The sequence below is a fragment of the Malania oleifera genome, chromosome 8 (genome assembly GCF_029873635.1).
Source record: "Malania oleifera isolate guangnan ecotype guangnan chromosome 8, ASM2987363v1, whole genome shotgun sequence".
Taxonomy (NCBI): domain Eukaryota; kingdom Viridiplantae; phylum Streptophyta; class Magnoliopsida; order Santalales; family Ximeniaceae; genus Malania; species Malania oleifera.
This window is the reverse complement of record NC_080424.1, coordinates 104,275,965-104,302,657: the sequence shown is the minus strand read 5'-3', so window position 1 is coordinate 104,302,657 and position 26,693 is coordinate 104,275,965. Positions and strand designations below refer to the sequence as shown.

Below are 26,693 nucleotides of genomic sequence, written 5' to 3'. Positions count from 1 at the left end.
TATTTCGTCTCTTATCTATAGATATATCGACTCAACATTTCTGTATCAAATACCTCTATGTATAACACATATCATTATTTCAGGATAAAACATATATATATATATATATATATATATATATATTTCTCATATCACTGTTTCAGTACAAAACTTATTTGTATTTCACATTTCATAATTTTCCAGCAAAACATATCTGCTTCATTATCTTATATCATCATATCTATGTAAAACAATTCTAGGTTTTTTATATCTTCAAATATGAATAAAACATTTCAATATGTATCATAATATCATTATTTCAATGCAAATCACTTATTTTAGTTTCAATCACATTCTGAATATAGATATATTATTTCACATTTCTCATACCACACAATTTTTATCTAATAATCATAATATAGTAATCACAGAGAAGATAACCATATCATAGTTTTCAAAACTATATACTACATTTGCATTTCACATACTTTAATTAATCATTTAATTTCCCTAAAACTACTCCCCTTACCTAACTTACTCAGAGGCCTGCTAAAATTCCTAATTCCATGCCCGCGGTAATCAAAGCTCAAAACCCTGAAATCACATTTTCCCAATTTAATCAGCTCAACCCCATTATCTTAATATTCCTAGGCTCACACGCTCTCATTAACCCGGTTGAATTCTAAATATAAAAAATAAAAAAAAAACACGAGTATAATCCACTTCCCATATTTAAATTTAATTTCTATCATATTTAAAAATACCAATATGATCAAATCCCCGTAGTTTAATCTAGTTTCAAAATATTCTCAGAAATCTAATTTAATCAAATCCCTACAATTTAACTTAATTACATAATATTCCCCAAAAATCTGATATAATCAAATACTCCAATTTAATAATCACATATTATAACTTAACCAATTGAATTTATAAAATAACTGATGTAATTTGTACTCCTCATCTTAACCCTAGAGTGGTGCCGACGATCCTCAAATCAAATATCTACTTCGACTAAAATGACGAGAATCAAACTTATGACCCTTTGAATGTTTATGATTTTATTATTGTGAATGATTGAGAATTACTGAGACTACTTTACTTTTTGTACATATTTGTTAAGTTAAATACTTGTGGAATTTTTGTTTGATTAAAAAATTCTTGATTTAGTTTTTAAATACCTAATTCACCATCTCTGGAGAATATACCAATTTCATTAAATATGATTATGATTAAATTTTACTATAATATTATTATTGTTTCTCCAATAAAAAAAAATAAAGACAAATAAAAAAGCAGAAAAACAATATAATATATATTGTTATACTATAGTGCGCAATGTATAATATTAGCGTCCACTAATCCATGTTCATTTTTCCATTATTATATTCCTTTAGTTTAATTTGCTTCATCTGAGATGGTTCGTGAAGGGGAGGCCACCACGATCGAGAGTGGCGGTGGCGATGGCCGGCGGCCCGGTTCAGCGGCTCATTAATAAATGTCAGATGACTCCGATGGTCCTCTCCGACTGTCTTTTCTTATCGTCAAAGCCAAAAGGTACCCCTTCCAGTATCGCTAAAACTACAGATATATAATATTATACTATCACCGTACACTGATAAGCCTGAGGTATAATATTTCTTGGCGACAAAGAAACTCAATTCTAATAAATCCTAATATCATCTGCTGCATGCATTCATTAAGGCAGACGGTCACAGATCGACTAACCACAAAACATGAAAACAGAGACCCAGCAAAGAATAGATTACCCAAAATAACAAAAAGTGAAATCAAAGATCAAACCATGTTCTTTCCTGGGAAAAAAAAAATTAGAAAGCAATGTGTTCTTCGTGCTCTGTTTCCATTTCTCCTATATCCCCTACGCTATGAACACTTCCAGGCTTGCTTTCTTCGAGGCTGTGCAGACAGGGCAGAGCCCGAGAAAGGCTTCACAGGACTTGCACGAACAGAGGTGCCTGCACGGGAAAAAAACAACGCACGAGTTCCGAGAATGACACCGTTTGCAAGCCATCCTCTTCGTCTTCTGCGTGTTTACTTCTTTTCTGTTCGAGGACTCTTCATCTTCTGCCGGGTTGAAAAATGCGCTCTCCTTGGCTTGTTCCAGCGCGCGGTTGAGATCCATGACGGTGGCTTCGTTCTGTTTAGCTGCTCTCTGCCAGGCTTCGTTCTCGATCTCTAGCTCCCTCAGGCACCCTTGCAGATTTTCTGCTTTCTTCGTTGCTTCTTCCAAGTCCACGTCTCTCTGTTTTAATAGATTCATTAATTTTGATTCCATGATCTGTAGAATGACCGCTAGCTCCCTGTTTCTTTGAGCTTGCAGGATCGATCTAAGTCTCTGGCTCTGGGGGCAAAAAGAACCAGTCATTATGTCAAACACGGTGAGACAAACCTATACATGAAAAAGTTAACAAGATTAATCTACTCGTAAATCATAATGAAGATCTAACCCATTTGGGTTATTTTTGATTGTTACCTGTAATTGAAGGATCAGATTAATCTCCTGCCCCTGTTTCTCGAGAAGAGCGGCTAGATGTTGAGACAGCGCCATTGACAGGAATTGCTCATTCCCGGTTGGAGTGGTGCTAGAAGAAGCCCCTAAATCATTAACAGAGTCAAAACCCAGATTTTGAATCCCCTGAAATTGATGAAGCTGATGAATCCCGAAGCAGGCATCATCTCCAAAACCCAAAACAGGGTTCGTCACTGACCAATCCAACAAGCCTGTACCCATTCCAAAACCTAAATGATCTTTCGCACACACCTCAGCCTCAACAACCATATATAACACGAGCACACTCGCACACGAAAAGCAAACCAGTGCCTTCGTGTTCTTGTTAAATCAGAACAGACGCATGACCCTTCCCAATAAATACAATGCCTCTGCTTTGCCCTTTCTGATGCTAAAAGCGCATGGATACATATAATTATATTTATAGCATTATAAAACTGACGTTTACTGCTATAAGCATTTATGCGTGTGATTAAAATAAAAATTATGATTAATCACACATGTGGATAACTCCTAGATAGGCAGACACTCTTTGCTTTCCTTTCCTTTCTTCTAGTCAAACCACATTAAAATTTCAAATCATTTATTATAATCTGAATCTGATGCCCAAGAGAGTGGCGGTATGCAGCGCCGTAGGCATGCAGATCTTCTGATTTTGTGCACAGCAATGTTCGGGTTTGGAACAGAGCGCTCCAGAGATAAAACAGAGCATTGAAAAAGACGGAAACAGAGATGGGAGAGGCTGTCGGTTTGTTTAGTCATCGCGAAACGGAAATTCCCATTTTCTAAATTTTCTCACCCAAAAACGCGCTCAGAATTTCGTCTCTTTCCTCTTTGATTCCTGTGTCTCAGCATGTGTAACCGCCACGTTGCGGGCGTTTGGGCCCTCTTTCGATCTGGGCCGCCCCAGTATGTGGCCCGGCCCCATTGGTCCCGCAACGTGTGAGCTTTCCGGGCCCTTGCAGAAAGCCAGACGTGGCACTGGCTCGCCACGTGTGAGCTTCCGGTGAACTCGGTACATGTACGATGCCACGTTGCAGACTTTACAGCTGGCTATCTGGGGGCGACGACGTGTGCGATTATCCAAAGTTTTAACATTAAACAGCGTAGACATGGGACGTAGGTTACGGAGTTGGCTGCATTCAGTGTCGTAATCGTAATTAATTTGGCAATTAAGGGATAAACCTGGGGACTGATAATTGATAACAGATTGACAAGTGTTTCAAACGGGTTTAATTAAGGAAAATGGTAACTATCTGATTAATTATAATTAGCCGATAAGAAGTTAACGTAAGGAACATGAATAGGTTTTGAATTATACTATCTATTATTATTATTATTATTATTATTATTATTACATATGTGAAGAAGATAATAGTGTTGAATTATTGAAATGTATATTGCGTGCATTAGTAGGCATATTTGTAATTTTTTTTTCTTAATTTTTTTTATGATGCGGAACTCTAATTCGGATTAGTCCTTCTAAGTTGCGACCCACTCATAAGTTAATTTGAATAATTCTAAAAAAAAATAAGGATAGTCCAGTGCACAAAATCAACTCACATGAAATTATATTGAAATTTTTTACTATCTCTTCTTCTGTCTTTTGTTTTAGTTAGTAAAAGCACTATTTACTAGTTTGGGAGCCTTTTTTGGACAGTTAGCATGCTATTGCCTTTGTTTTAGTAACCAAGTTGGGTTGTTCTAGAAATTCTAGGTTTTCTTTTTCTTCTCTTTTTGGGCAATAATCAAGAAGCATCTTTATTTGATTTTTCTAATTAAGCTTTTGGGTCACTCATCTAAAGTTTATTTTCTTTTTTATGTGTTCCTTTCATCTTTGTTGATCTTTGATGACCTTTTTTTTTGCAGTAAGAAGATGGAAGTTGGAATGAGCAATAATAAGCTTCCCTTCAAGAAAAATGGATGGGAATCACTTTAAAATACTTTAATAAGCAAATGATTGCCAAGGAGAATACCAACACCTGCTCATGACATCATATACCTAAAGGAGAAGGTTTGAGACATTAAAGACGACAGCTCAGTTGATCTAAATATGTCATACCTTGTCTCATTTGTAAGATTTTTAGAGAACCTATACATTTATTAGGAATATTGTTGTGAAAAGAACTTGTTAGGATTGGTCCCGACCTCAAGATTGAAGTAATAGGGAATGTGTTTTTTTTTTTTGTTGTGATTGAAGTGATAGGGAATAACTATATTTTGTGTTTCACATTTGATATTGACTAAGGAATTTTTGTTCTTTATGATCGTTATTTTTCGTGAATGAGTTTTCAATTTTAATCTATATGTGACTTGGTTTACCAACTCAATCCTTTGGGTTAGGCTTCAAAACCTTTGAGTAGAATATTGTAGAGACTAATCCTTTTATATGATTCTAGTGTGTAAAGAATAGTTTGTTAAGCTTCAGTAAAAAACTTCCTTTTAAGGGTTGGTGTTGTTAAGGCAGAACTTAATTTCTCAATCCCTTAACCCAAAACCAAATATAGAAACAAAGTTGTGGAATACATTGTTGTTGTTGTTTATAAGGATCTAATGCAAGCACAACCCTTCAACCCACCAAAAATATTTTGGTCTTAAAAAATTCCTCGCTTTTTTATTTTTATTTAGAGAAACAAAACTTTGTCCAAAGGCTTGGAAAAATCTTAGAATGAAGGATTAGGAGACTTATAAAGTTATATGCTATTATGGCTCCATTGCATATCAATCATGTTATGAATGCAATCCACCCATGTATAACTTTGATAGATTTTTATAGGAGGTTCATTCATATATGCATTAATTGATTGGAGTATTATCTTTTGATAGCTATGGAAAAGTAATCTAAGTTGTGGATTGGTTATCTAATCTTTGCTCTAATAGAAAATATTAGAACTACTCAATGAGTGAAGTCTCCTCTGATAACATAGAGGGTGTTTAACATCCTCATTTTATGTCTTTTGCGGCATAATTTCTTTTTATTTATTAATTTATTATGGAACCAAAGTGAAGACTTCACCCTTCATAGTCAAAAGAAGGAAATATTATATATGCACCATTATATAACATTTAGGATATTGCTACCCATAGTCTTCCCTATATTCCTCCCTTCATAATAGAACTATAGAAGGCGGGCATCTCCCAATTAAACCACAACATCATAGGTCACTTTGTCTTAGGAAGTAAAAGTGCAACTAGTAGTTGTCACAAGGTCTAAATTATCCATTGATTTTTTCCTACTTTGATAGCACCAAGTCCCACATAGTTTAGTCAATTTCCTACAATCATACTTATAGGCACACAAATTATAGGTGCAATACCTCCCAAAACCTTTAATATTTCATTAAGACAAAGGAAACACGTTCTACAACATGTAAGGACATCCATGCATGAATGACATGTGGTTTAGGCATTCTACATGTCAATTTAACACAACTCACACCCGCAATAGAAAAGGGCTTACGCTTAACCACTCCAATTATCTAAGTTGTATTTGATGCAACTAACATGTGCCAAAAAAGATAGTACTCTCACACCAATTGTGACGCCCCAATTTTCATACCAAATTTTTTTCCCCTATAATTAGTACATACACCACATATCGGCCACGTCAACCACTAATACCATAATACATAACCCGACCCAAAAGTGGGTACCGGATATACAATCATACTCATAAGTACAATCCTAACAGCGGAAGTCATTTCAAAAGATATTCTGTGAATAGGGAAGCTTACCTGCCCATATAAGTAGTTTCTCTCTGCCCTGATATCATTTGCAGCCTAACCCGATTAACTCGGGTTCAGCTACAACTGATACTTATCAGAGCACTTACCTTACCCAGTAAGCCCTCGAGCGGTGTGTTTTACTTCACTTTAATTATTTATTAACTCACGCTATTTCATTTCTCATTTTCTTTCTTGTTTCTATTCTCATTTCATTTCCATTTCCATTTCCATTTCATTTCCATTTCCAAAGCTCATGAGTGTCTCCAGTAACCAATATACCCGTGTCTGTACTCATGGCTGCCCTAAGGATATTTCTCTACGTCATGCTTCCCCCCATGAATAGGGTTGTGTAGCCTGAAAGCTAGACCTAACCACGGTTGGCCAACCCGGTTAGGTCAAATATCATCACATATCTCGTATCTATAGTACGATTGGCCGGCCAATAGCCCTGATCCAAACTCATGGGGCACAATAACTCTATTATACAGTTCAATCGACTGTCACGCCACACGCTCCACGAGCCCATGTGGTTGCACTAACTCCACTAGCAACGATACCATGTTCCCAATATCACAAGCTATCATTAGGGTTTCCATATCCATCCATTAGGGTTATCATTGCCACATATCAGCAATCATTATATGGTATTGGCATTTCATCAATCACATGTCTATATTCCTCTTTCAGAATTTCACATTTCTCATTTTCATATTGCAAAATCAACATTGCAATATTTTCATTTTACATATTCATATTTCCCATAATCATATTTCTTATATTCACATTGCAATATCAATATTCTCAACTCATTTCATCATTTCAACGATATTTTCTCATTTTATAATTCAATCATCTCATAAATATAAATATACCTCCCAATACACGTTCCATATTTTCACATTTCATCCTTTCTCAGAAGATACATTTTCAAGTGTATTTCATTTACATCATTTTTCTACATTTCAAATCCCATATAACATTTCTCATCTCATAATCTCATATTCTCAATGTAAATCATTCAGCTCAATTTCAAATATATTCCAATACAAGTCATATGTCACACAAATTTCATATGATATTTATATAATAATAAATTTCAGGTAAAATAACATAACACCATTTTCACATATTTTTCAACCTATAATTTTCAATAAAAGACTGCTATAATTTATTCCCCTTATCTGACTTACTGAGATTCCACTAACACCCAAATTTTGACGCTCCTCGGCGTTCCTAACTTAAAAGCCTAAAAAAAAAAAAAATCACATTTTTACCAAAATAAACAACCCAACTCCCAGAACAAATATCATTCAGAAATCCTTAAACTTCATATACTTCAAATCAACTTAAAAACCTTTAAAGTATCTAACTTACCCTGCTTTTGGGATGGTGCCCCAAAACTCCAATATGAAAATCTACTTCACCTATGTTGTAGAGAATCTTCCTAGGAACCTCGTCGCAATTCCCAATCATCAACCCAGGCTTTAACGAAGCCGAAAACGAAGAGAGAAGGAGAGGGGACCATGGTTCTAGAGAGAGAAAGTGAGAGAGAGAGAGAGAGAGAGAGAGAGAGAGAGAGAGAGAGAGAACGGCGCTGAAATGAGGGTTTCCACCCTCTATAGCTTGGGATTCGTTGACGAATTCAAGTGGTTCGTCGATGAATACATGAAGGCACTTTGTCGACAACGGGTCTATTTCGTCAGCGAACCTAAAATTCCTAAAATTCTCCAAACTCTCAGTAATCTTTTGTCAATGAGATACGTGTACCTCCTCACTGAAATCTATGGGACATTCGTCGACGAAGACCTTGGGTTCGTTGACGAAGCCCTGTTTTCTCTCCCTTTTAAAATTTCCTTTTTCCTTCTCTTTCATTTCTTTTATTAATTTAATTTTTCGAGTCTCTACATTCTCCCCTCCTTATAAAGTTTCGTCCTCAAAATTTGTCACTCACCACATTTCCATTCTTAAAGAACAACATCACCATTTTATTAATTATCCTCACTTATGGCATAGGAATACCGTGGTTGCATAAGGGTTCTGGGAGATTACAACCATTGAAAGAAAATTGTCCCCAAAACCAAAACTCTAACTATCCTACACTATACAAATCAAAATACAAACCTTAACCCTAGTTCCCACCAAACAGATGTGAGTATCTCTGGCGTATCTGCTCCTCTAATTCCCAAGAGGCTTCCTCCACTCCATGGTTGCGCCACAAAACTTTTACCAGTGGTATGCTTTTCGTGCGCAGTTCTTGTTCTTTCCAACCCGAAATATGTACTGACATTTCCTCATAAGACAGAGCATCACTAAGCTCCAGTGCCTCATATCTGATCACATGGGAGAAATCTGAGATGTATTTCGTCAACATAGAAACATGAAATACATCATCAATTCTTGATAAAGTTGGTGGTAACGCCAACCTGTAGGCAACTAGACCCACTTTTTCAAGAATCTAGAATGGTTCAATATACCAAGGGCTCAATTTACCCTTCCTCCCAAACCTCATAACTCCTTTTAATGGTGTCACTTGCAGAAACATGCGATTCCCAACGTCAAACTCTAATTCTCATCGTCGAGTATTTGCGTAACTCTTCTACCGAATCTGCGCTATTTTGATCTTGACCCTGATGAATCTGACTTTATCCTGAGTCTGTAGTATCAACTTTGGCACCAATATCCGTCTCTCCCCAATCTCATCCCAATACAATGGGGGTCAACATTTCCTACCATACAATGCCTCAAATAGTGTCATCCCAATGCTGACCTGATAGCTGTTATTATACGCAAACTCAACTAGTGATATAAACCATAACCAACTGCCTCCAAAGTCCAGCACGCATGCATGTAGCATATCCTCCAATATCTGTATCATCCTCTCTGTTTGTCCGTCTGTCTGAGGATGAAATGTTGTGCTGAACAATAATTAAGAACCCATGGCCTCTTGTAAACTCCTCCAAAAACGGAATGTGAACCTTGGGTCTCGGTCTAAAACTATGGATACAGACACGTCATGCATTCTCATATCTCCTGAATGTATAACTCTGCCAATCTATTTAATGAGTAGTTAACTCTAATAGGCAAAAAATGGACAGTTTTCGTAAGTTGATCCATAACTACCCAGATGGTGTCTTGTCCATGTAGTGCCGGTGGTAACTCAATGACAAAATCCATCTGTAGTGACTCGAAGAATAATAACATTTTAATAATAAGAGGGAGAGGAAATAGATATAGAAACATAAGGAGGCCATAGACTTCACGTTCGTCGACGACATTGCATTTTGGAGATAATATTAAATAATCATAAATTCAGGAAATTGTCCAGCTTCATCGACGAACACAGGGTCTCGTCGGCGAAGGTCTTCAGAATTTCGTCGACGAGAAAATATCGAGAGACGGTTCAGGCTGCTCTGAATTTCGTCGATGAACACAAGGTTTCATCGACGAATTTTGTGAAGGGCTCGTCGACGAGGTGATGTGTCTCATCGATGAACCTGGCCCTATAAATAGTGGAAACCCAGGATATTTCACATTTCTCTCGCCGCTCTCTCTCTCCTCTCTCTCTCTCTCTCTCTCTCTCTCTCTCTCTCCTACGACTCTCTCTCTCTTCTCTCTTTGTTTCCAGCCCCACCAGTCATCGGATCGATGATCCGAAGCTACCACGATGCTCCTGGCGGAGTTCTCTGCAAGACTGTCAGAGCGGATCGTCAGGAAAACGAAGTTGGATTTCATCCCAAATTCAGGATAAGGACTTTTAGCTAGTTTTTGGCTTTCTAGAAGTTATTGGAAATGATATAGATGGAAGAATACTGATATTATGTTCTGGCATATGTTGGTTTCAGGGTGTTTTGTAGGAGGCCCTACGGGTGTTAGGCTTATATTCCCTAGGGGCTTTTCAAAGTTAAGGTAAGGGAAATATGCTATGTTAGGAAAATTCTAAATATTATACAATGTATTTATTTACGAAAATTATGTATTAAAGTATGGTGTGGCTTGTGAATATGTATGTAGTACGAGGATATGTTTTACGAATTGTAGTTTCATGATTTTTATGAATTCCAGTACCATGATTTTACGAATTTTAGTACCATGATTATACAAATCTCAGTACCATGATTATACGAATTCCAGTATTACGAATATGCAGTTCCATGTTATGATTATTCAGATTTCAGTACGTTTTGCAGCATCATGGTTATTATGATTACTTCAGAATCATGGTAAATCAGATAAATATGTATAAAAATATATTATATGATATTAGACCCTGTTGGACTTGCAGCTACAGAGCACGGTACCATTGCTACAGATACTATGTTACTTTATGAGTGCAACCACCTATTTAGATAATACGTGGTACGGTCGACCACCTAGGCCCTGGAAGAGGTTAGGCTCTCCATCCAGATATGGGTTGAGGTGGGCAGGTCGATTGACGGAGTTCAGTGATTTATTCTTGGTTGGCCAGCCAGGGTAAATCCAGCCTACGGGCCGCACAACCTCATCATGAGGGGCATGTCATGACACAGATAGTCATAGGGAACAGTTTCAGTTACTATTACTTACGGAAACGAGGATCCTACTTATATACATTAGAAGTATTTTGAATTATAATCATAATACTAATATGTCAAGCAATAGGGAAAAGGGCTGGTGTACTTTATTATTTGTGTTGTACTGTTGTACTCAGTTATTCATGTTTATATGAAACAGATTTCATGATATATATATATATATATATAGTAGCTCATTTGCCACACACTAGTAATAGCATATTTCTTCTTACTGAGCGTTGGCTCACCCCAGTGTTGAAACATTTTTCAGGTGATCCAGGTAGGCAAGCAGATCAGGCTCGCAAATAGAGGGGCGTCTATAGTGCCCTATCAGAGAGTGAGTATCATTTTTGAGAATGTTTTTGTATAGCCCTCACCAGTTGAGGATATTTTGGGAATACAGTTATATTTGTAAATATTGGAAAACATTTCAGAACTCTGGTATTGTATGTAATGCTTTATGGTTATGTTACATGATTTCCGTTTCTTGCTGCTTAGGTTTTGGTTGGGTTTACCCCTAGCATGGTATCAGAGCATGTAGAATATTAGTGTAAAAAAAAAAACCTTACTAAGAAGGTCGTTACACCATCCCTATATGATCCCATTTCCACTCAGGAATATACAGCGGCTGCAATGACCCCACCAGTCTCTGATGCTCAGCTTTAACCTGCTGGCATGTCAAACTATGTGCTTCAAATTCAATAATCTCTCTTTTCATTCCGCTCTACCAGAAAGATTCTCGAAGATTCATGTACATTTTAGCGCTACCTGGATGTACCGTATACAAGGATCGGTGCGCTTCTTCCAGAATTACTTTCTTAATCTTAGGATCGGTAGGTACAAAAAACTTGGAACGGAATCTCAAGACCCCATCATCTGTGATACTAGAATCCTCCCTCAGACCATCCTGTACTTTCTCTATAAGTTCTACCAACTCTACATCACTTCTCTAAGCCACTTTAATTCTTTCATATAGAGTCGGTTGCAACACCAGATTGGCAATAAATGCCTAATGATCATCCTCTATGATTTCTATCGCCATTCTCTCCAAATCCATTTGAATCGGATGCTGGATCACCACTATAGATATTGATGCACCCACTGATTTCCGGCTCAAGGCATCAACCACCACATTCGCCTTTCCTGAGTGGTAACTGATGGTGCAGTCGTAATCCTTTATCAACTCCAACCATCTTCTCTGCCTCATGTTCAATTCTTTCTGTGTGAAAAAGTATTTCAGGCTTTTGTGATTAGTAAAAATCTCACACCTACCACCATAAAGATAATGTCTCCAAATCTTTAGTGTATATACCACTACTACTAACTCCAGATCATGGGTAGAGTAATTCTTCTCATATTCTTTCAACTGTCATGAGGCATAAGATATAACTCTCTCTTACTGCATCAGAACACAACCAAGCCTTTTATGCGATGCATCACTGTAAATCACGAAACCCTCTTCACCTAAATGAATCATCAACACCAATGCAGTGATAAGCCGCTACTTCAACTCCTAGAAGCTCTGCTCACATTCATTAGACCACTCAAATTTCATCCCTTTCCTGGTCAGTCTAGTCAATGGACCTGACAATTTAGAAAAACCATCAACAAACCTACGGTAGTATCTAGCCAATCTCAAGAAACTTCTGATTTTCTGCACATTCTTCGGTCGCACCCAATCTACTACCGCCTCAATCTTACTTGGATCTACTGAGATACCACCCCTGGAGATCACATGTCCAAGGAAGGTAACCTGCTCTAGCCAGAACTCGCACTTCTTGAATTTCACAAACAATTTCCTTTCCCTCAGTACTTGAAGTACTATCCTCAAATGTTCCTCATGCTACTCTGAGCTATTTGAATACACTAGTATGTCGTTGATAAACACTACCATAAAATGATCTAAATACTGGTGGAATACCCGGTTCATCAAATATATAAACACTACAAAAGCATTTATCAATCCAAACCGCATAACCAAGAATTCGTAATGTCCATACCGAGTTATGAATGTCGCCTTTGAAACATCCTCTGCCCTAACCTTTACCTGATGATACCCAGATTGTAAATATATCTTGGAGAAAACCTGTCCCCTGTAGCTGATCAAACAAATCATCGATGCAAGGAAGCTGGTATTTATTCTTGATAGTCACTTTGTTAATTTCTCGGTAGTCGATGCACATTCTCATCGACCCATCTTTCTTTTTCACAAATAATACCGGCACTCCCCAGGGTGACACACTGGGCTGAATATGTAAAGACTCGATGAATTATATCAATTAAATAATAAAGAAAATTTTTAAGGGGGGAAATTCAGCAGGGTCTCGTCGATGAACAGGCTTCTTGGGATCGTCAACGTGGACGCGTGTCTTGTCAATGAGAAGTTACCGAGAGGGCTGTTCTAGGGCCTGAATTTCATCGACGAGAGGTAAGTGTTCATCGACGAAACCCCTTCTTCGACTTGTCGACGAGGTGATGTGGCTCATCGACGAGGCGACGTGGACAGGCATTCTATACAACGCCAAGAACTCATTTTCTGTGAGAGGAACATGCATAATTTCTCTCTCTTTCTCTCTCTAACTTTGTCTCCCTCTCAATCTCTCTTGGAATCCGGCCACATTTTCCACCGGTTTGACGATCGAAAGTCGCCATGTTACTCTTGGGAAGATTCTCTTCAAGTTTGCTGGAGAAAATCGTTGGTTACGCCAACTTGGCCACCATCCCAAAATTTGGGTAAGTTGATTATTTTAAGTTTTATAAGGTATTTGGTGTTTATAGATTGAAGGAAATGTGTTAGGTGACATAATACTTGGATTTGTTGGGAAAATGTTGATTTCAGGATGCTGAGCTGGGAACACCACATGTGTAGATTTAGTTAGATTTGGGGGTTTCTCAGTAGCCAGGTAAGGGGATAAATTAAGTCAGTTTATTTTCATGAAATTTATTATTTTAAAATAGCATGTATTTACAATAATTTTGTATGTTATATCAGAATATTTGGGAATACTGCTTTGAATAGGAAAACGGTTTCAAAATATTTAATCAGAACTATATTCAACTTAGGTATTCAGTTTTAATTTTATTTAAAATTGTGTGGCATGAGTATCATTTTACGAATGTTATGTTATGTCAAATTTTCAGTAAAAGCATGTTTACAACAGTTTTTCAGGAAAACCATAAATAATACAGGAAATTATGGTTTCAAAATTTTATGATAAACAGTACAAATTTCAGTTCAGTATGCTATAATATGCTCGACACAAGGCCATGATTGATAGTCGTCGCAAGGTCATAATTATGTATGTTATTCGGAGTAAAGCCGTGATTATATATGATATGTCGAAATTTAGACAAATGTTATCAATCTAGCTTCATGTTAAATCAGTATATGTAATCATACTATATGTTATTAGAACTCGGATGGTTTAGTTTAGATCAGTATTCAAGGCTTGATACTGTAGCCATCCAGTTTAGTTCAGATTAGTGCTACCACACTTGCCAGTAGAGAGTGTGGCAGATGGATAGTCGATGTGGCTTTAGTGTAGTGTTGTAGACGTCCCCCTGGTAGTCCGGACCAGGGTGGGGTGGGCCCATCGTACTTACAAACACATTTGACTTGGCAGTGATCGGCCAGCCATTGTTAGGTCACACCTTCAAGCTGCACAACCCAGTCATGGGAGGTAATACATGACATCAGCTAGCTATCCATCATGAGTAATATTTCAGTACTATCAGCTATAGCAGATGATTTTACAATAATTGAATTTTAGTATGATTTAACATAATCATGATTATGTATGTTTTATCCAGTATTATATCACAAGTTTTTATCGAGACATGTGTTATGTATTGTTTATCTATTATAGTACAAATATACTCATACCGCCACACAACTAATATTAGTTTATTTCCCTTACTGAAAGGTGTTTCACCCCAACTTACAAAACATTTCAGGGAACCCAGATAGACGAGTGAACCGAGCTCGGCATTGGTAGAGGCAGTTCATACCACCCCAATAGGTGGGTGAGTTACTGAGCTAGGGTCAGATTTTTTTTTTTTGGATTATGATCCTAGTTTTTCCTTTTGGTCTTTTGGAGGATTGTATATTTATATTTATAGAAATGTTATGGATTGTAATTAAAATTTTGGTATTGTTTGTTGTGAATGTAATCTATGTTTTCTGCTGCTTAGGTGTCTACTATGTATAACAGGTGCATCCCCAGCACCTTTAGGTTCGGGTTGATTTTGCTATATTGGTATTAGGGTTATTATTATTCACAATGATATTTATGTATGTGGGAAAAAAATATGATAAAATAGACGGGTCGTTACAATTTGGTATTAGAGCCTAGGTTGCTACGTTCTATAAACTCTAGAATGCAGCGAAAACAATACCAGAGTATAGAACAAAGGAATTGGAGGCTTTTTTTTGTAGTCTAGATGCAGGACTTCCGTGATGGTATATGTGTCTTTCCTAGGGTGATGATTTCAGGAAAGTCATAGCAAACTATTGTCAGGTTGGGTGTCTAGGTTGTAGGATTGAACCTTGAATTAAGAATAGAGATGATAAATTAACTAAGGATATGATATACTAGTTAGACAAAATGTGTTGGACATGTTATGGTAATAGGGTCCTAAAGTCAATATTATTGTCTTTTCAGGATGGATCCTAAAGGTGGTAGCGCGCATGCAAGTGGTAGTGAGGGTGTTGGGCCCTCGAGTGTAGCTGGTGGCGACTCAGATGCAGTATTACTAAAATTGCCAGAAACTCTAAGGAGGAGGGAGGTCAGTTTACAGGCCACAGATGTACGATTGAGAAGCTTACAAAGATGAATCCTCCAACTTTCTCTAGAAGAATTGATCCTATAGTCATTGAGAACTGGATACAGGAGATTGAAAAGGTGTTGACAATGTTGCAGTGTACAGAGGAGCAAAGGGTTCTATTTGCCACATATAAACTGACAGGAAAGGCCGAGAGATGGTGGACGGTAGTGAAACTCCTGGAGCAGCAGAGGTCAATGCCTATAGAGATAACATGAGACCAATTCAAAGAAATATTTTTCAACAGATACTTTCCTACCTCATCCAGAGAAGCCAAGGTAGAGGAGTTCCTGAATCTGAAACAAGGACAAAAGACAGTGCAGCAGTACGTAGCGAGATTCATTGAATTATCTCACTTCGCCCCGTACATTATGTCGAACAAGGTGAAGAAAGCAAGACAGTTTGAAAGAGGCCTGAAGCAAGAATTATATAAGTAGGTGGCAATACTGAAACTGCAGGACTTTGTCGAGCTGGTGGATAGAGCAGTTGTGGTAGAGGTCGGAAAGCGAATGGATGTCGAGGAATAGAAATAAAAAAAGAGATCCATGCCTTCAGGTTTCCAGCAGGGATCCAATTGGGGTTCATGGAAGAAGGGTGGCTACTATAAGGGTCGAAAGTAGGAGTCGAGGAGCCGTGGGTTTCAGGTCATGCAATCATACCCAGCCTGTCAGATTTGTGGAAAGAAACACCTGAGAGAGTGTCGTGTCGGGCGAGGCATCTGCTACTGATGCGGGGAGCCAGGGCATATGATGAGAGTTGTCAGGCTCATACTGGAATTGCTTCCGTACCCATGCCTGCTAGGGGAGGTTATCAAGCGCCCTGTGGAGGTCAGCAGAGGAATACGGCTCCGACGAGAGTTTATGCCCTAACGCCGGGTGATGCTGAGACAGCCAGCGACGTGGTGATAGGTATTATTAACATGCTTTAATTTAAAGTTATTGTATTGTTTGATTCAGAAGTCACACACTTGTTCGTGTCTATAAGGTGTATTAGATTATATGGAGCAGAAACACAATTTTTAGACACCGAACTGTTAGTAACTACACCAACAGGGTCAGTAGTGAGGTGTAGTAGAGTGCTCTGAGGTTGTCCAGTTGATATTTAGGGGAAAGTCTTGCCAGTTGACTTGGTAGTGTTGGACATGCATGGGTTCGATGTAATATTTGGTATGGATTGGCTGGCAGCTAACTGCGCTAGTATAGACTGTCGTTTGAAAGAAGTGATATTTAGACCTCCGGAAGGACCAGAATTCAGGTTCATGGGCTCGCAAGTGCAATCCTCGCCCCAGTTAGTATCAGCCATATAGGCGAGGAGATTACTCCTGGACGGTTGTTAGGGGTTCGTGGCCTTTGTAAAGGAAATATCAGAAAATGAATTAAAGCTTGCTAATACGCCAGTGGTGAAGAAGTTTTCAGATATCTTCCCAGACGAGCTATCCGGGTTGCCTCCTGATCGCGAGGTAGATTTCTCTATTGATCTATTTCTAGGGATGGCACCGATTTCTTGAGTTCCTTATAGGATGGCTCCGACTGTGACACCCCGATTTTCGTAAAAAAAATTAATCAACAATAAATATATATTCACTCGTCATCCACAATATTCACAAATCAGCCACGTCAATAACCCTATTACCATTCATACGACCCGACCCGCATTGGGTACAGGGTAAAAAGTCATTTTATTATTATAACCTAACAGCGGAAGATGATATATACATAACTGTCAGAATACAATACCCAGAGTATCAACAAACATATTTTTATACATTACCATCACAAACTCAAAAACAACTCAGCTCTAGGGGAATTACACCTCCCCTAATTCAAAAACTCACCCTGTGTGTCAGAGTATCAGCTCCCTATGGTCTCGGAGCTCTATCGCCTGGCCTATCCCTGTTCCTTGAAAAATTTAAATAATTTAGGTGAGACACATCTCAATAAGAAGGAATAAATTATTTATAGTGTGTGGTCATATGAGTTCAGTTATAATACACTTTACTTTTCAAATCATCATTTCATCTCAGAAAATACACTGATATACACATTCTCATAATCATATAGATAAACAACACAAGTTTTTATAAGTTTTAAAACCATTTTTCAAATTCAATGATTTCCAACACATATTTACCCGCAAAGTTCCTAAGAATAGGGAAGATTACTCACTCATGTAGGTAGCTTCCCTCTACCCTAACATGTTATGTAGCCATATATGGCCACATTTGATACCTATCAGGGCACTCACCTTACTCAGTAAGCCCTTAGGTGGAGAGTTTCACTTCGCCTCAATTATTTACGTTATTAACTCACACGGTTCCATTTCTCAATTTTATCATTCTCTATTTCTCAATTTTCATTATTTCTTCCATTTCTCATTTTAGCCCATTTTTTCATTTTTTCACTTTTCATTTTCATTTTACTTTTCGGCTCATGAGTATCCTTGGTATCAAATACCAACATCGCATCTGTAACTCATGGCCACCCAAAGGATCTTTCTTTCCACATCATGCTTCCCCCTATGGTCAAGGTTGTGCAGCCCAAAGGCTGGATCTAACCGCGATTGGCCGACCCAGTTAGATCAAAATATCATATCACATATCGCGTATGTAGTACGACTAGCCGGTCTATAGCCCTGATCCGTACTCAGGGGGCCCAACAACCCTACAAAATGGCTCATTCGACAGTCACACCACACGCTCCAAAAGCCTGTGTGGTTGCACAACACCACTAGCAACAGTACCGTGCTCAATATCACAACCATCCATGAGGGTTCACTACCACATACCCGCAATCATTATGTGGTATTGGTATTTCATCAATCATATTTCAATTCCATATTGCAGTATTCATACTTCCCATTTTCACATTTCAGTATTTCCATATCAATATACATCATTATTCTCATATCAGTATTTCTCAATTCATCTCAAAATAAATGTTCTCATCGTTTTCTGTGCACATTTCATCATATCATAATAGTATATATCGTATTTCATGTATTTCAGCATTTCTCAAAATACTCATTTCAGTAATTCGCAAAATCTCATTTTTCATGCAAATCATTTTTACTCACATATAAATACCATATTTTATTATTTTCCACTAATCACAACAATAATTCTCATTTCAATATTTTCTCAGAAATAACTCATCGTTATATTTCACATTTTTCAATACACGTCATATGCCACACAGTTCTCATCTAATATTCATAACATATTAATTCCACACACCAAAATATTACAATTTAATATTACTCAAATGTCACACAATTTATCTGATATTTATATCATAATAATTTCTAGACAAAATATCATATGCCTATTTTCACATATTAATTTAAACAGTAATTCTAAAAATGCTGCTATAATTTATTCCTCTTACCTGACTTACTGAGAGTCTCATTAGAACCCAAATCCTACGCCCTTAGCGCCCGAAACTCAAATCTTGCAATTTGCATTTTCCCTAGATTAATTAACTCATTTCCCCAAAATAATACCTATCTAACCTTCCCTAGGCTCCATATATCCCAAATTATCATTTAAAATATTATTTAACACTCTCACTTAATTTTCTAAATTATGCCTGCAGGTCCCAAAATTACACCCGCGACGCTCGCCCGGACCATAAATTTCAAAAATTCAACTTCAACATCAGATGCTCAACCCTAATTAATTAAAAATAAGCCCCTTAATAATCCCCTTATCCCAAATTACAGCTATTCCAAAATTCTCCCAAAGCCATTCATATTTCAAAATTAAAAACTCTATCTATCCTATGTTATACTATACAAATAAAAATAGATAATATTATTCCATTCACTTTGACTGACTCAACCCTAAACTCCATTGAATAAGTATGGATATCTCTAATGCATATGATCCTCTAGTTCCTAGGAAGCCTCCTCAACAGCGTGATTGCACCACAAAATTTTTACCAGTAGAATCTTCTTCGTGCGTAGCTCTTGCTCCTTCTAGTCAAGAACCTACACTGGCACTTCTTCATAAGTTAAGGTATCACCCAACTCCAGTGCTTCATAGTTGATAACATGGGAGGCGTCTGGGATGTATTTCCCTGGCATAGAAATGTGGAATACATCATGGATCCTAGACAGGACCAGTGGTAACATCAAACGATAGGCAATTGGACTCACTCTTTCAAGAATCTCGAATGGTTCAATATACCTACAGCTCAGCTTACCCTTCCTCCCAAACCTTATAACTCCCTTCATCGGCGCCACCTTCAGGAACACGTGATCTCCTGCATCAAACTCCAGTTCTCACCGACGAGTATCTACGTAACTCTTCTAACGGCTTTGTGCTATTCTGATCCTGTCTTTGATGAGTCTGACTTTATCCTGACTCTGCTGTATCAGCTCTGGCCCCAATATTTGTCTCTCCCAGATCTCATCCCAGTACAACGAGGATCGGCGCCTCTTGCCATACAGCGCCTCATACGATGCCATCCTAATGCTGGCCTGGTAGCTATTGTTATACGCAAACTCGACCAGTGGCAAATACTACATCCAACGACCTCCAAATTCCAGAACACATGCTCGCAGCATATCCTCCAGATTATGTATCGTCCTCTCCATCTACCCATCTTTCTGAGGGTGAAAAGTTGTGCTGAACGACAATTAAGAACCCATGGACCCTTGTAGACTCTTCCAAAAATAAAATGTGAACCGTGGGTCTCTGTCTGAAACTATCAACACTGGGACACCATGGAGCCTAACTATATCCTGATCATATGTATGTGTGCGTGTATGCACTGTGTAAAATTAGTACTGGATTGCATTTAACTGCATGTATGTTGCATCATGATAACACTCAAATGTCACACACCGATATAACTTGTGTTCTTCCTTACTGAGAGGTGTCTCACCCCTACTGTACGTACATTTTTACAGGTCCTTCGAGTAACCAGAACTAGCGTCCTGGTGTAGGGAGCGTAGTGGCCGGTGTACTACGATTAGCGCTTGGGTAAGTGTTAGGACTGTATTTTGGTGGGTTGCCATTTTGAGATGTATTTGGGCACCCATTTGTACATTTGTGATAGAGTCTTTTTCTGCTCTTGTATAGACTCTGGTATGGTACTATACATATATATAGAATGACCTTTTTCCGCTGCGTATATGATTGTCTTTGGATGTGTTTAGGGTGCCTGGAAACCCCACGGGATCGGACCCTCATCCATTGTACTGTATCTGTGGATGTTTTATTGAATACACAGACAGGTTAAATTACAATTTCACCCTTGGGTCCTATTTTCAAGTTCGGGGCATGACAGATAGTGCAGTCGTAATCCTTTATTAGCTCCAGCCATCTCCTCTGCCTCATGTTTAATTCCTTCTGTATGAAAAAATACTTTAAGCTCTTATGGTCAGTAAATATCTCACACTTAACCCCATATAGATAGTGCCTCCAAATCTTCAGCGCATAAACAACCTCCACCAATTCTAGATCGTGGATAGGGTAGTTCTTCTCATATTCTTTCAAATGTCATGAGGCATAGGCTTTCATTCTCCCTCGCTGCATCAACACGCATCCGAGCCCTTTATGGGACGCATCACTGTAAATTACGAACCCCTTTTCTCCTAAAGGAATCGTCAACACAGGTGCAGTGATGAGTCGCTGCTTCAATTCCTGGAAGCTTTGGTCACATTCATCAGACCACTTAAACTTCACCCCCTTCCTGGTTAATCTGGTCAATGGACCTGACAATCTAAAGAAGCCTTCTACAAACATGCGGTAGTACCCAGTAAATCCTAGGAAACTCCTGATCTCGTGCATATTCTTTGGTCGTACCCATTCTATTATCGCCTCAATCTTACTTGGATCAATAGAAATACCACCCCTGGACATAACGTGTCCAAGAAACATAACCTATTCCAGCCAAAACTCGCATTTCTTAAGCTTCGCATATAGCTTCTTCTCTCGCAACACCTGAAGCACTATACTTAGATGCTCCTCATGCTCTTTTGGGCTCTTCGAATACACCAGTATATCATCAATAAATACTACCACAAACTGATCTAAATACTAGTGAAAGACCCTATTCATCAAATCCATAAACACTGCAGGAGCATTCGTTTACCCAAACGGCGTAACCAGAAATTCATAGTGGTCATACCATGTTCTAAATGCCGTCTTCGGAACATCTTACACCCTGACTTTCACCTAATGGTACCCGGAGCGTAAGTCTATCTTCGAAAAGATCTGTGTCCCCCTGTAAATGATCAAACAAATCATCGATACACGGGAACGGGTATTTATTCTTGATAGTTACTTTATTTATTTCTCGGTAATCGATGCACAACCTCATCAACCCAACCTTCTTCCTCACAAATAAAGCCGGTGCTCCCCAGGGCAACACATTAGGCCGAATAAACCCTTTATCTAACAGTTTCTGCAACTATTCTTTCAATTCTTTCAGCTCTGTCGGTGCCATTCTATACGGCGCCTTCGAAATCGGCACTGCGGAACCAGATCGATAACAAACTCTACCTCACGATCAGGAGGTAGTCCCGAAAAATCCTCTGGGAATACATCAGGAAAATCCTTCACCATTAGGATATCCTCCACCCTCAGCTCCCCTTCCGATACTGCCTTCACACAGGCTTAATATCCCTAACAGCCTTCTGATAGTAATCTACGTGCTTGAATAGTAGACAGTAACTGAGGTGGGGTGCACACATGTGATCCCATGAATCTATACTCTTGTCCTTCTGGGGGTCTAAATACTACCTCTCTCTTATGGCAATCAATGCTAGCATAGTGGCCAGCTAGCCAGTTCATTGCCAAAATTATCTCAAACTCATGCATGTTTAAAACCACCAGATTAGTTGACAAAAAACCTGCCCTGAATACCTACTGGACAGTTTCTGAGTACCTTTCTACATATCTCTATAGCCCCAGTCAGCGTAATAACAGACAAATTAATATCTAACTGCTGAGGTTTAAACCCACATAACTTCACATATTCTCGGGCAATAAAGGATTGAGTCACCCCATAATCAAACAAGATAGTAGCTTTAAATGACAGAATTGAAACAGTACTTGTCACCACATCTCCTGCTACCTCAGCATCTCCCGGTGTCAGTGCATAAACTCGTGTCGGAGCAGTATTCCTTTACTGTCCACCTCGAGGTGCCTGATAGCCTCCTCTATATGGTCGAGGAGTAGCCGCTACTGTTGGTGGTGCCTGACAGTTCCTCATGATATGTCCAGGCTAATGGCACTGATAGCAGACAACCTCCCACGCTCGGTACTCTCTTAGGTGCCTCCTCAAACATCTGGGACAACCACTAACCTTTTAGTGTGGTTAGAACACTTAATTACTACATCGTTAAGGGTAGAATTGGTATGCGTTACCAAATCTGGGGTTGGGAGTTCAGTTACGCAAGGGGAAGGTACGAGCACCCCCTACACACCCATTCTTACGAACGGTACCTAATTAATTTGGAATTATCCCTAAGTTAATTTAAAAAGTCTTTAAAATTACTTCCTATATAAATTTACAAATACACATGCAAAATAAATAAGTAAACAGATTATACGTAATACATATATATATTCCCTCAGAACCAAAGATACGTGAAACCCGAAAAAGCTCGTACCATTTTTAATTGCAATCATTGGGATGAAAAAAAATCAAAAATATTTAATAAGAAAAATATAATAATAATAATAATAATAATAATAATAATAATAGTAATGATCTACAATAATGATAATAATAATAATAATGATAATAATAATAATAATAATAACTCGACGCATGTATATATACGTATGATAATAATGAATAGCATGTACCCTAATATATGGTAATAATAACATGTAACTATACACACGCAAATATATATACTTGCACAAAAATGATAGTAATAATAATACCGCATTCCAAGATATACAATATTAGCCCACCTCTAAAAATATACGTATGTATGTATATATAATAATTATGGCAATAATACTATTAGTAATAATAAGCATATATTAATAATACTAAACCTGCCTTAATATTAACATATAATTAATGAAAACATGTGCAATATGGAAATAATTAAAGAAATAAATTAATCCTATAATTAACATGTAAGCTATACAATCTAGAAACACCCCGATTCTAAAATCAATATATGGATATGCAAGGATAAGTATGGCAATGAATTAACATTAATGTGCAATAATATACAATGTGATTAATAACAATAATAATATAAGTATGTAAACAACACTCAACAATAATTGATCCAAGACCCTAATTAAATATAAATAATAAAGATGAATAATGTAATAACAATGAGACAAACCTAACGATGTGAATACAATAAATCAAAAACCCTAAATAAATAACCAATACAACGATAATAAATCCAAAACCTATATATGCAATGAACATGACAAAAGAGAAAATACTTAAACTTATACAATGACAATAATCTAAATAGTAAAACTGAATTTACAACGGTAAATAACATCATAACGTTAAATAAATATACAAACGATAAAAATCAAATGTATGACCAAAATATTAAATATAAAGACCTTAAATATTAGAATGATAATAACAATATGATCAACATAAAAAAGAAAACAAGAAAAAACAAAAAAATAAAAAAAAAAACAAACAAACAAACAAACATATCACAATATCAATTTTTAAACATATTAATCCCTGCAATGACAATGAATATTAATCCCTGCAATCCCAGCGATCAATCACGAACACTCGGCATCAAAACAACATCATCCTCAAACGACAAACAGTGACAACGTGTTAGCAACAACAGCATATTAAAAACAGGGTATAACTAACTTCATGTAAGCAAATCATCATGAAAACATACGACTTTCCTGCCGAGGGTACATGTATTCATCCATAATATTGACAAGAAAGTCTCCTTCATCTGCTACGGCTGATAGGGATACTGTGAACAGCTTACGGCTATCTGTTGGCTCCGTCAGCAATTGCCTCCTTCTCCATTCTGCTCTGTGTGTGTGTGTGTGTGTTGCCGCCTGGAGTGGTTCTCGGGTGGAAGCTGTGCAGGCAGGCGGAGTGGAGTCTGTTGGCATTCTAGCTGCTGCTGGAGGTCGTGGGAGCTGCTGGGCAGAGGGGGTTGCTGCAGAGGCTGCTCTGTTCTGCTGCAGCTTCCGATGGAGGTTTGTGGCTTGCTGTGGTGGCCGGGGTGGTTGAGCGTCTGGAGGAGCTCCGGGTGGTGCTGGGTGCTCGGCTGTCACGGCTGAGTTACAGAGGAGGGGAGCTTGTGCGGTGGTGTCTCACGGTGGCTGTGGTGGCTAGGGCAGAGCCGAGGGAAGGGGAAGACGTAGGGAGAGGGAGACAGAGAGAACAGGGAGAGCAGGAGAGGAAGAGAATAGAAGAGTTAGGGAAGGAGCCAGGGGGGTGCGCCCAACTCCGGGAAGAACCAAGAAGATAGGTTTAGGTTTTTTTATTTTTTGAATCCTCCACCTCCTTTGCTTGCTGCGCACAGCAGATTTATAAGCTGCTGTGGCCTCCTCTTTTTTTTTTTTCCGTTTTCAAGTCAGCATCTTTTCCCTTGTTTATAAAACCCTAGGGTTGTGCATATATATAGGTCTTTATTTGCAAGGGCCAATGTATTAATTTTAATGCTCAATAATGGAGAGGTCCGGTAAAAAAAAATGAATTTAATCTTGAAATAAAAAGGATTCAAACTCAATTTAAAATAAAAGACTCAAAATAAAAGTGACTCAATCTTCAAGAAAATTAAAAGACTCAGTTTAAAATTAAAAGACTCAATTTAAAATTAATAGACTCGATTTTAAAACACCTATGACTTAATTTAAAAATATCGGGATTCCATTTAAAATACCCTAAACTCTATTTAAGAACTGACTTAATAAAATACTTAATTGAAAGACTCAATCTAAAAATTAAAAGACTCCATTTAAAAATTGAAAGACTCATTTTAAAAATTTAAAAGTTAAAAGACTCAAATTTAAAAATCAAAATAGCCTAGACTTAAACATGACTGAAACCCTTTTAAAAAAAAAACACATCTGGGACTCAAAGCATAATCGGGACTAAATTTTTGAAATAAATGACTCAATTTTGAAATAAAATGGGACACAATTTAAAATACCCAGGACTCAATTTTGAAAATAACTGGCATTCAAGTTTGAAAATACTGGGACTTATTTTAAAGAATAAAAGAAATCAATTTTGAAAAGGACTCGACTAAAAATAACCTAAACTAAAATTTAAAATAATTAAAACGAGACACAACTGGGACTTAATCGGATCCTTCTAATTTTCGGGATGCAAAGTCAGCTTTTTATTGCACTGTGCCTCCTTAGAGAATGGTTTGGTTAAAATTCGGGTGTCTACAAACTGGACCCTGCCTGAAAATCAAAAGGTGTGGGCCTCTTCCTCTAGCTCTGTGCTGCTGCGCCTCTTTGTATGCTGCTCTCAATCACCACAGCCCTGTCCACTATCTCTGAGAAGGTCTGAGCTTGGAAACCTACCACCTGCTCATACAAGTTCTGTCTCGGGCCCTCCTTAAACTTTCTTACCTTCCTCTCCTCATCTGGCACCAGATACGGGGCGAATCGGGACAGCTCCACAAATCTCGCTGCGTACTGCTACACTGTCATAGACCTCTGTGTCAGATACAAAAACTCTGATGCCTTTGCACTCCTAACTATAGCGGAAAAGTACCGCTTGAAGAAAATCTCCCTAAAGCAACTCCATGTCATCGCTATAGGGTCCGACCTCTGCTCCATCAGTAATCTCACCGACCTCCACCAGCACTTTACTTCCCCAGTCAACTTAAATGTGGCAAACAACACCCTCTACTTGTTTGTACATGAGAGAACTGCCAGTATATCCTTTATGTCCTGAACCCAGTTCTCTACTACCAGTGGGTCCGCTCCTCCAACAAAAGACGGGGGTCGCATATGCTTGAACTGCTCGATCATCCAGCTCCGCTCCCCCAAACTCTTGGGCATCTCAGCCATCACCTGCTGAGTGATGCTACGCAACACTGCGTTAGGGTCTGCACCACCTATACTGGAAGGTTCTACTCCATCACCTCCCGCATTCGTGT

General features: G+C 38.1%; 1 protein-coding gene and 1 long non-coding RNA gene across 3 annotated transcripts; one reads left to right on the top strand and one right to left on the bottom strand.

Moving 5' to 3' along the window:
• The first annotated feature begins 1,317 nt into the window (after nucleotides 1-1,317).
• On the top strand, nucleotides 1,318-4,774 carry LOC131162934 (uncharacterized). The gene is made up of 2 exons (XR_009138872.1): nucleotides 1,318-1,536; nucleotides 4,379-4,774. It is a non-coding gene; the product is annotated as an uncharacterized LOC131162934 (long non-coding RNA).
• On the bottom strand, nucleotides 1,591-3,318 carry LOC131162933 (probable BOI-related E3 ubiquitin-protein ligase 2). 2 transcript variants are annotated; one of them, XM_058119556.1, is made up of 2 exons: nucleotides 2,474-3,318; nucleotides 1,591-2,341 (listed from the first exon to the last, which is right to left on the bottom strand). In XM_058119556.1, exons 1-2 carry the CDS (start codon nucleotides 2,777-2,779, stop codon nucleotides 1,859-1,861), a joined length of 789 nt encoding a protein of 262 aa, XP_057975539.1. In that variant the 5' UTR covers nucleotides 2,780-3,318; the 3' UTR covers nucleotides 1,591-1,858. The 2 variants fall into 2 exon arrangements, with proteins under 2 accessions (XP_057975539.1, XP_057975538.1); XM_058119555.1 differs by having other exon boundaries at nucleotides 1,591-2,389; nucleotides 2,474-3,289.
• Nucleotides 4,775-26,693: the final 21,919 nt, after the last annotated feature.

Coding starts and splice junctions, on each gene's coding strand:
- LOC131162933 (XM_058119555.1), bottom strand. CDS start 2,779: ATGGTTGTTGAGGCTGAGGTGTGTGCGAAAGATCATTTAGGTTTTGGA. Junction 2,390..2,473: donor ATCTGATCCTTCAATTACAG/GTAACAATCAAA, acceptor TTTCATGTATAG/GTTTGTCTCACCGTGTTTGA.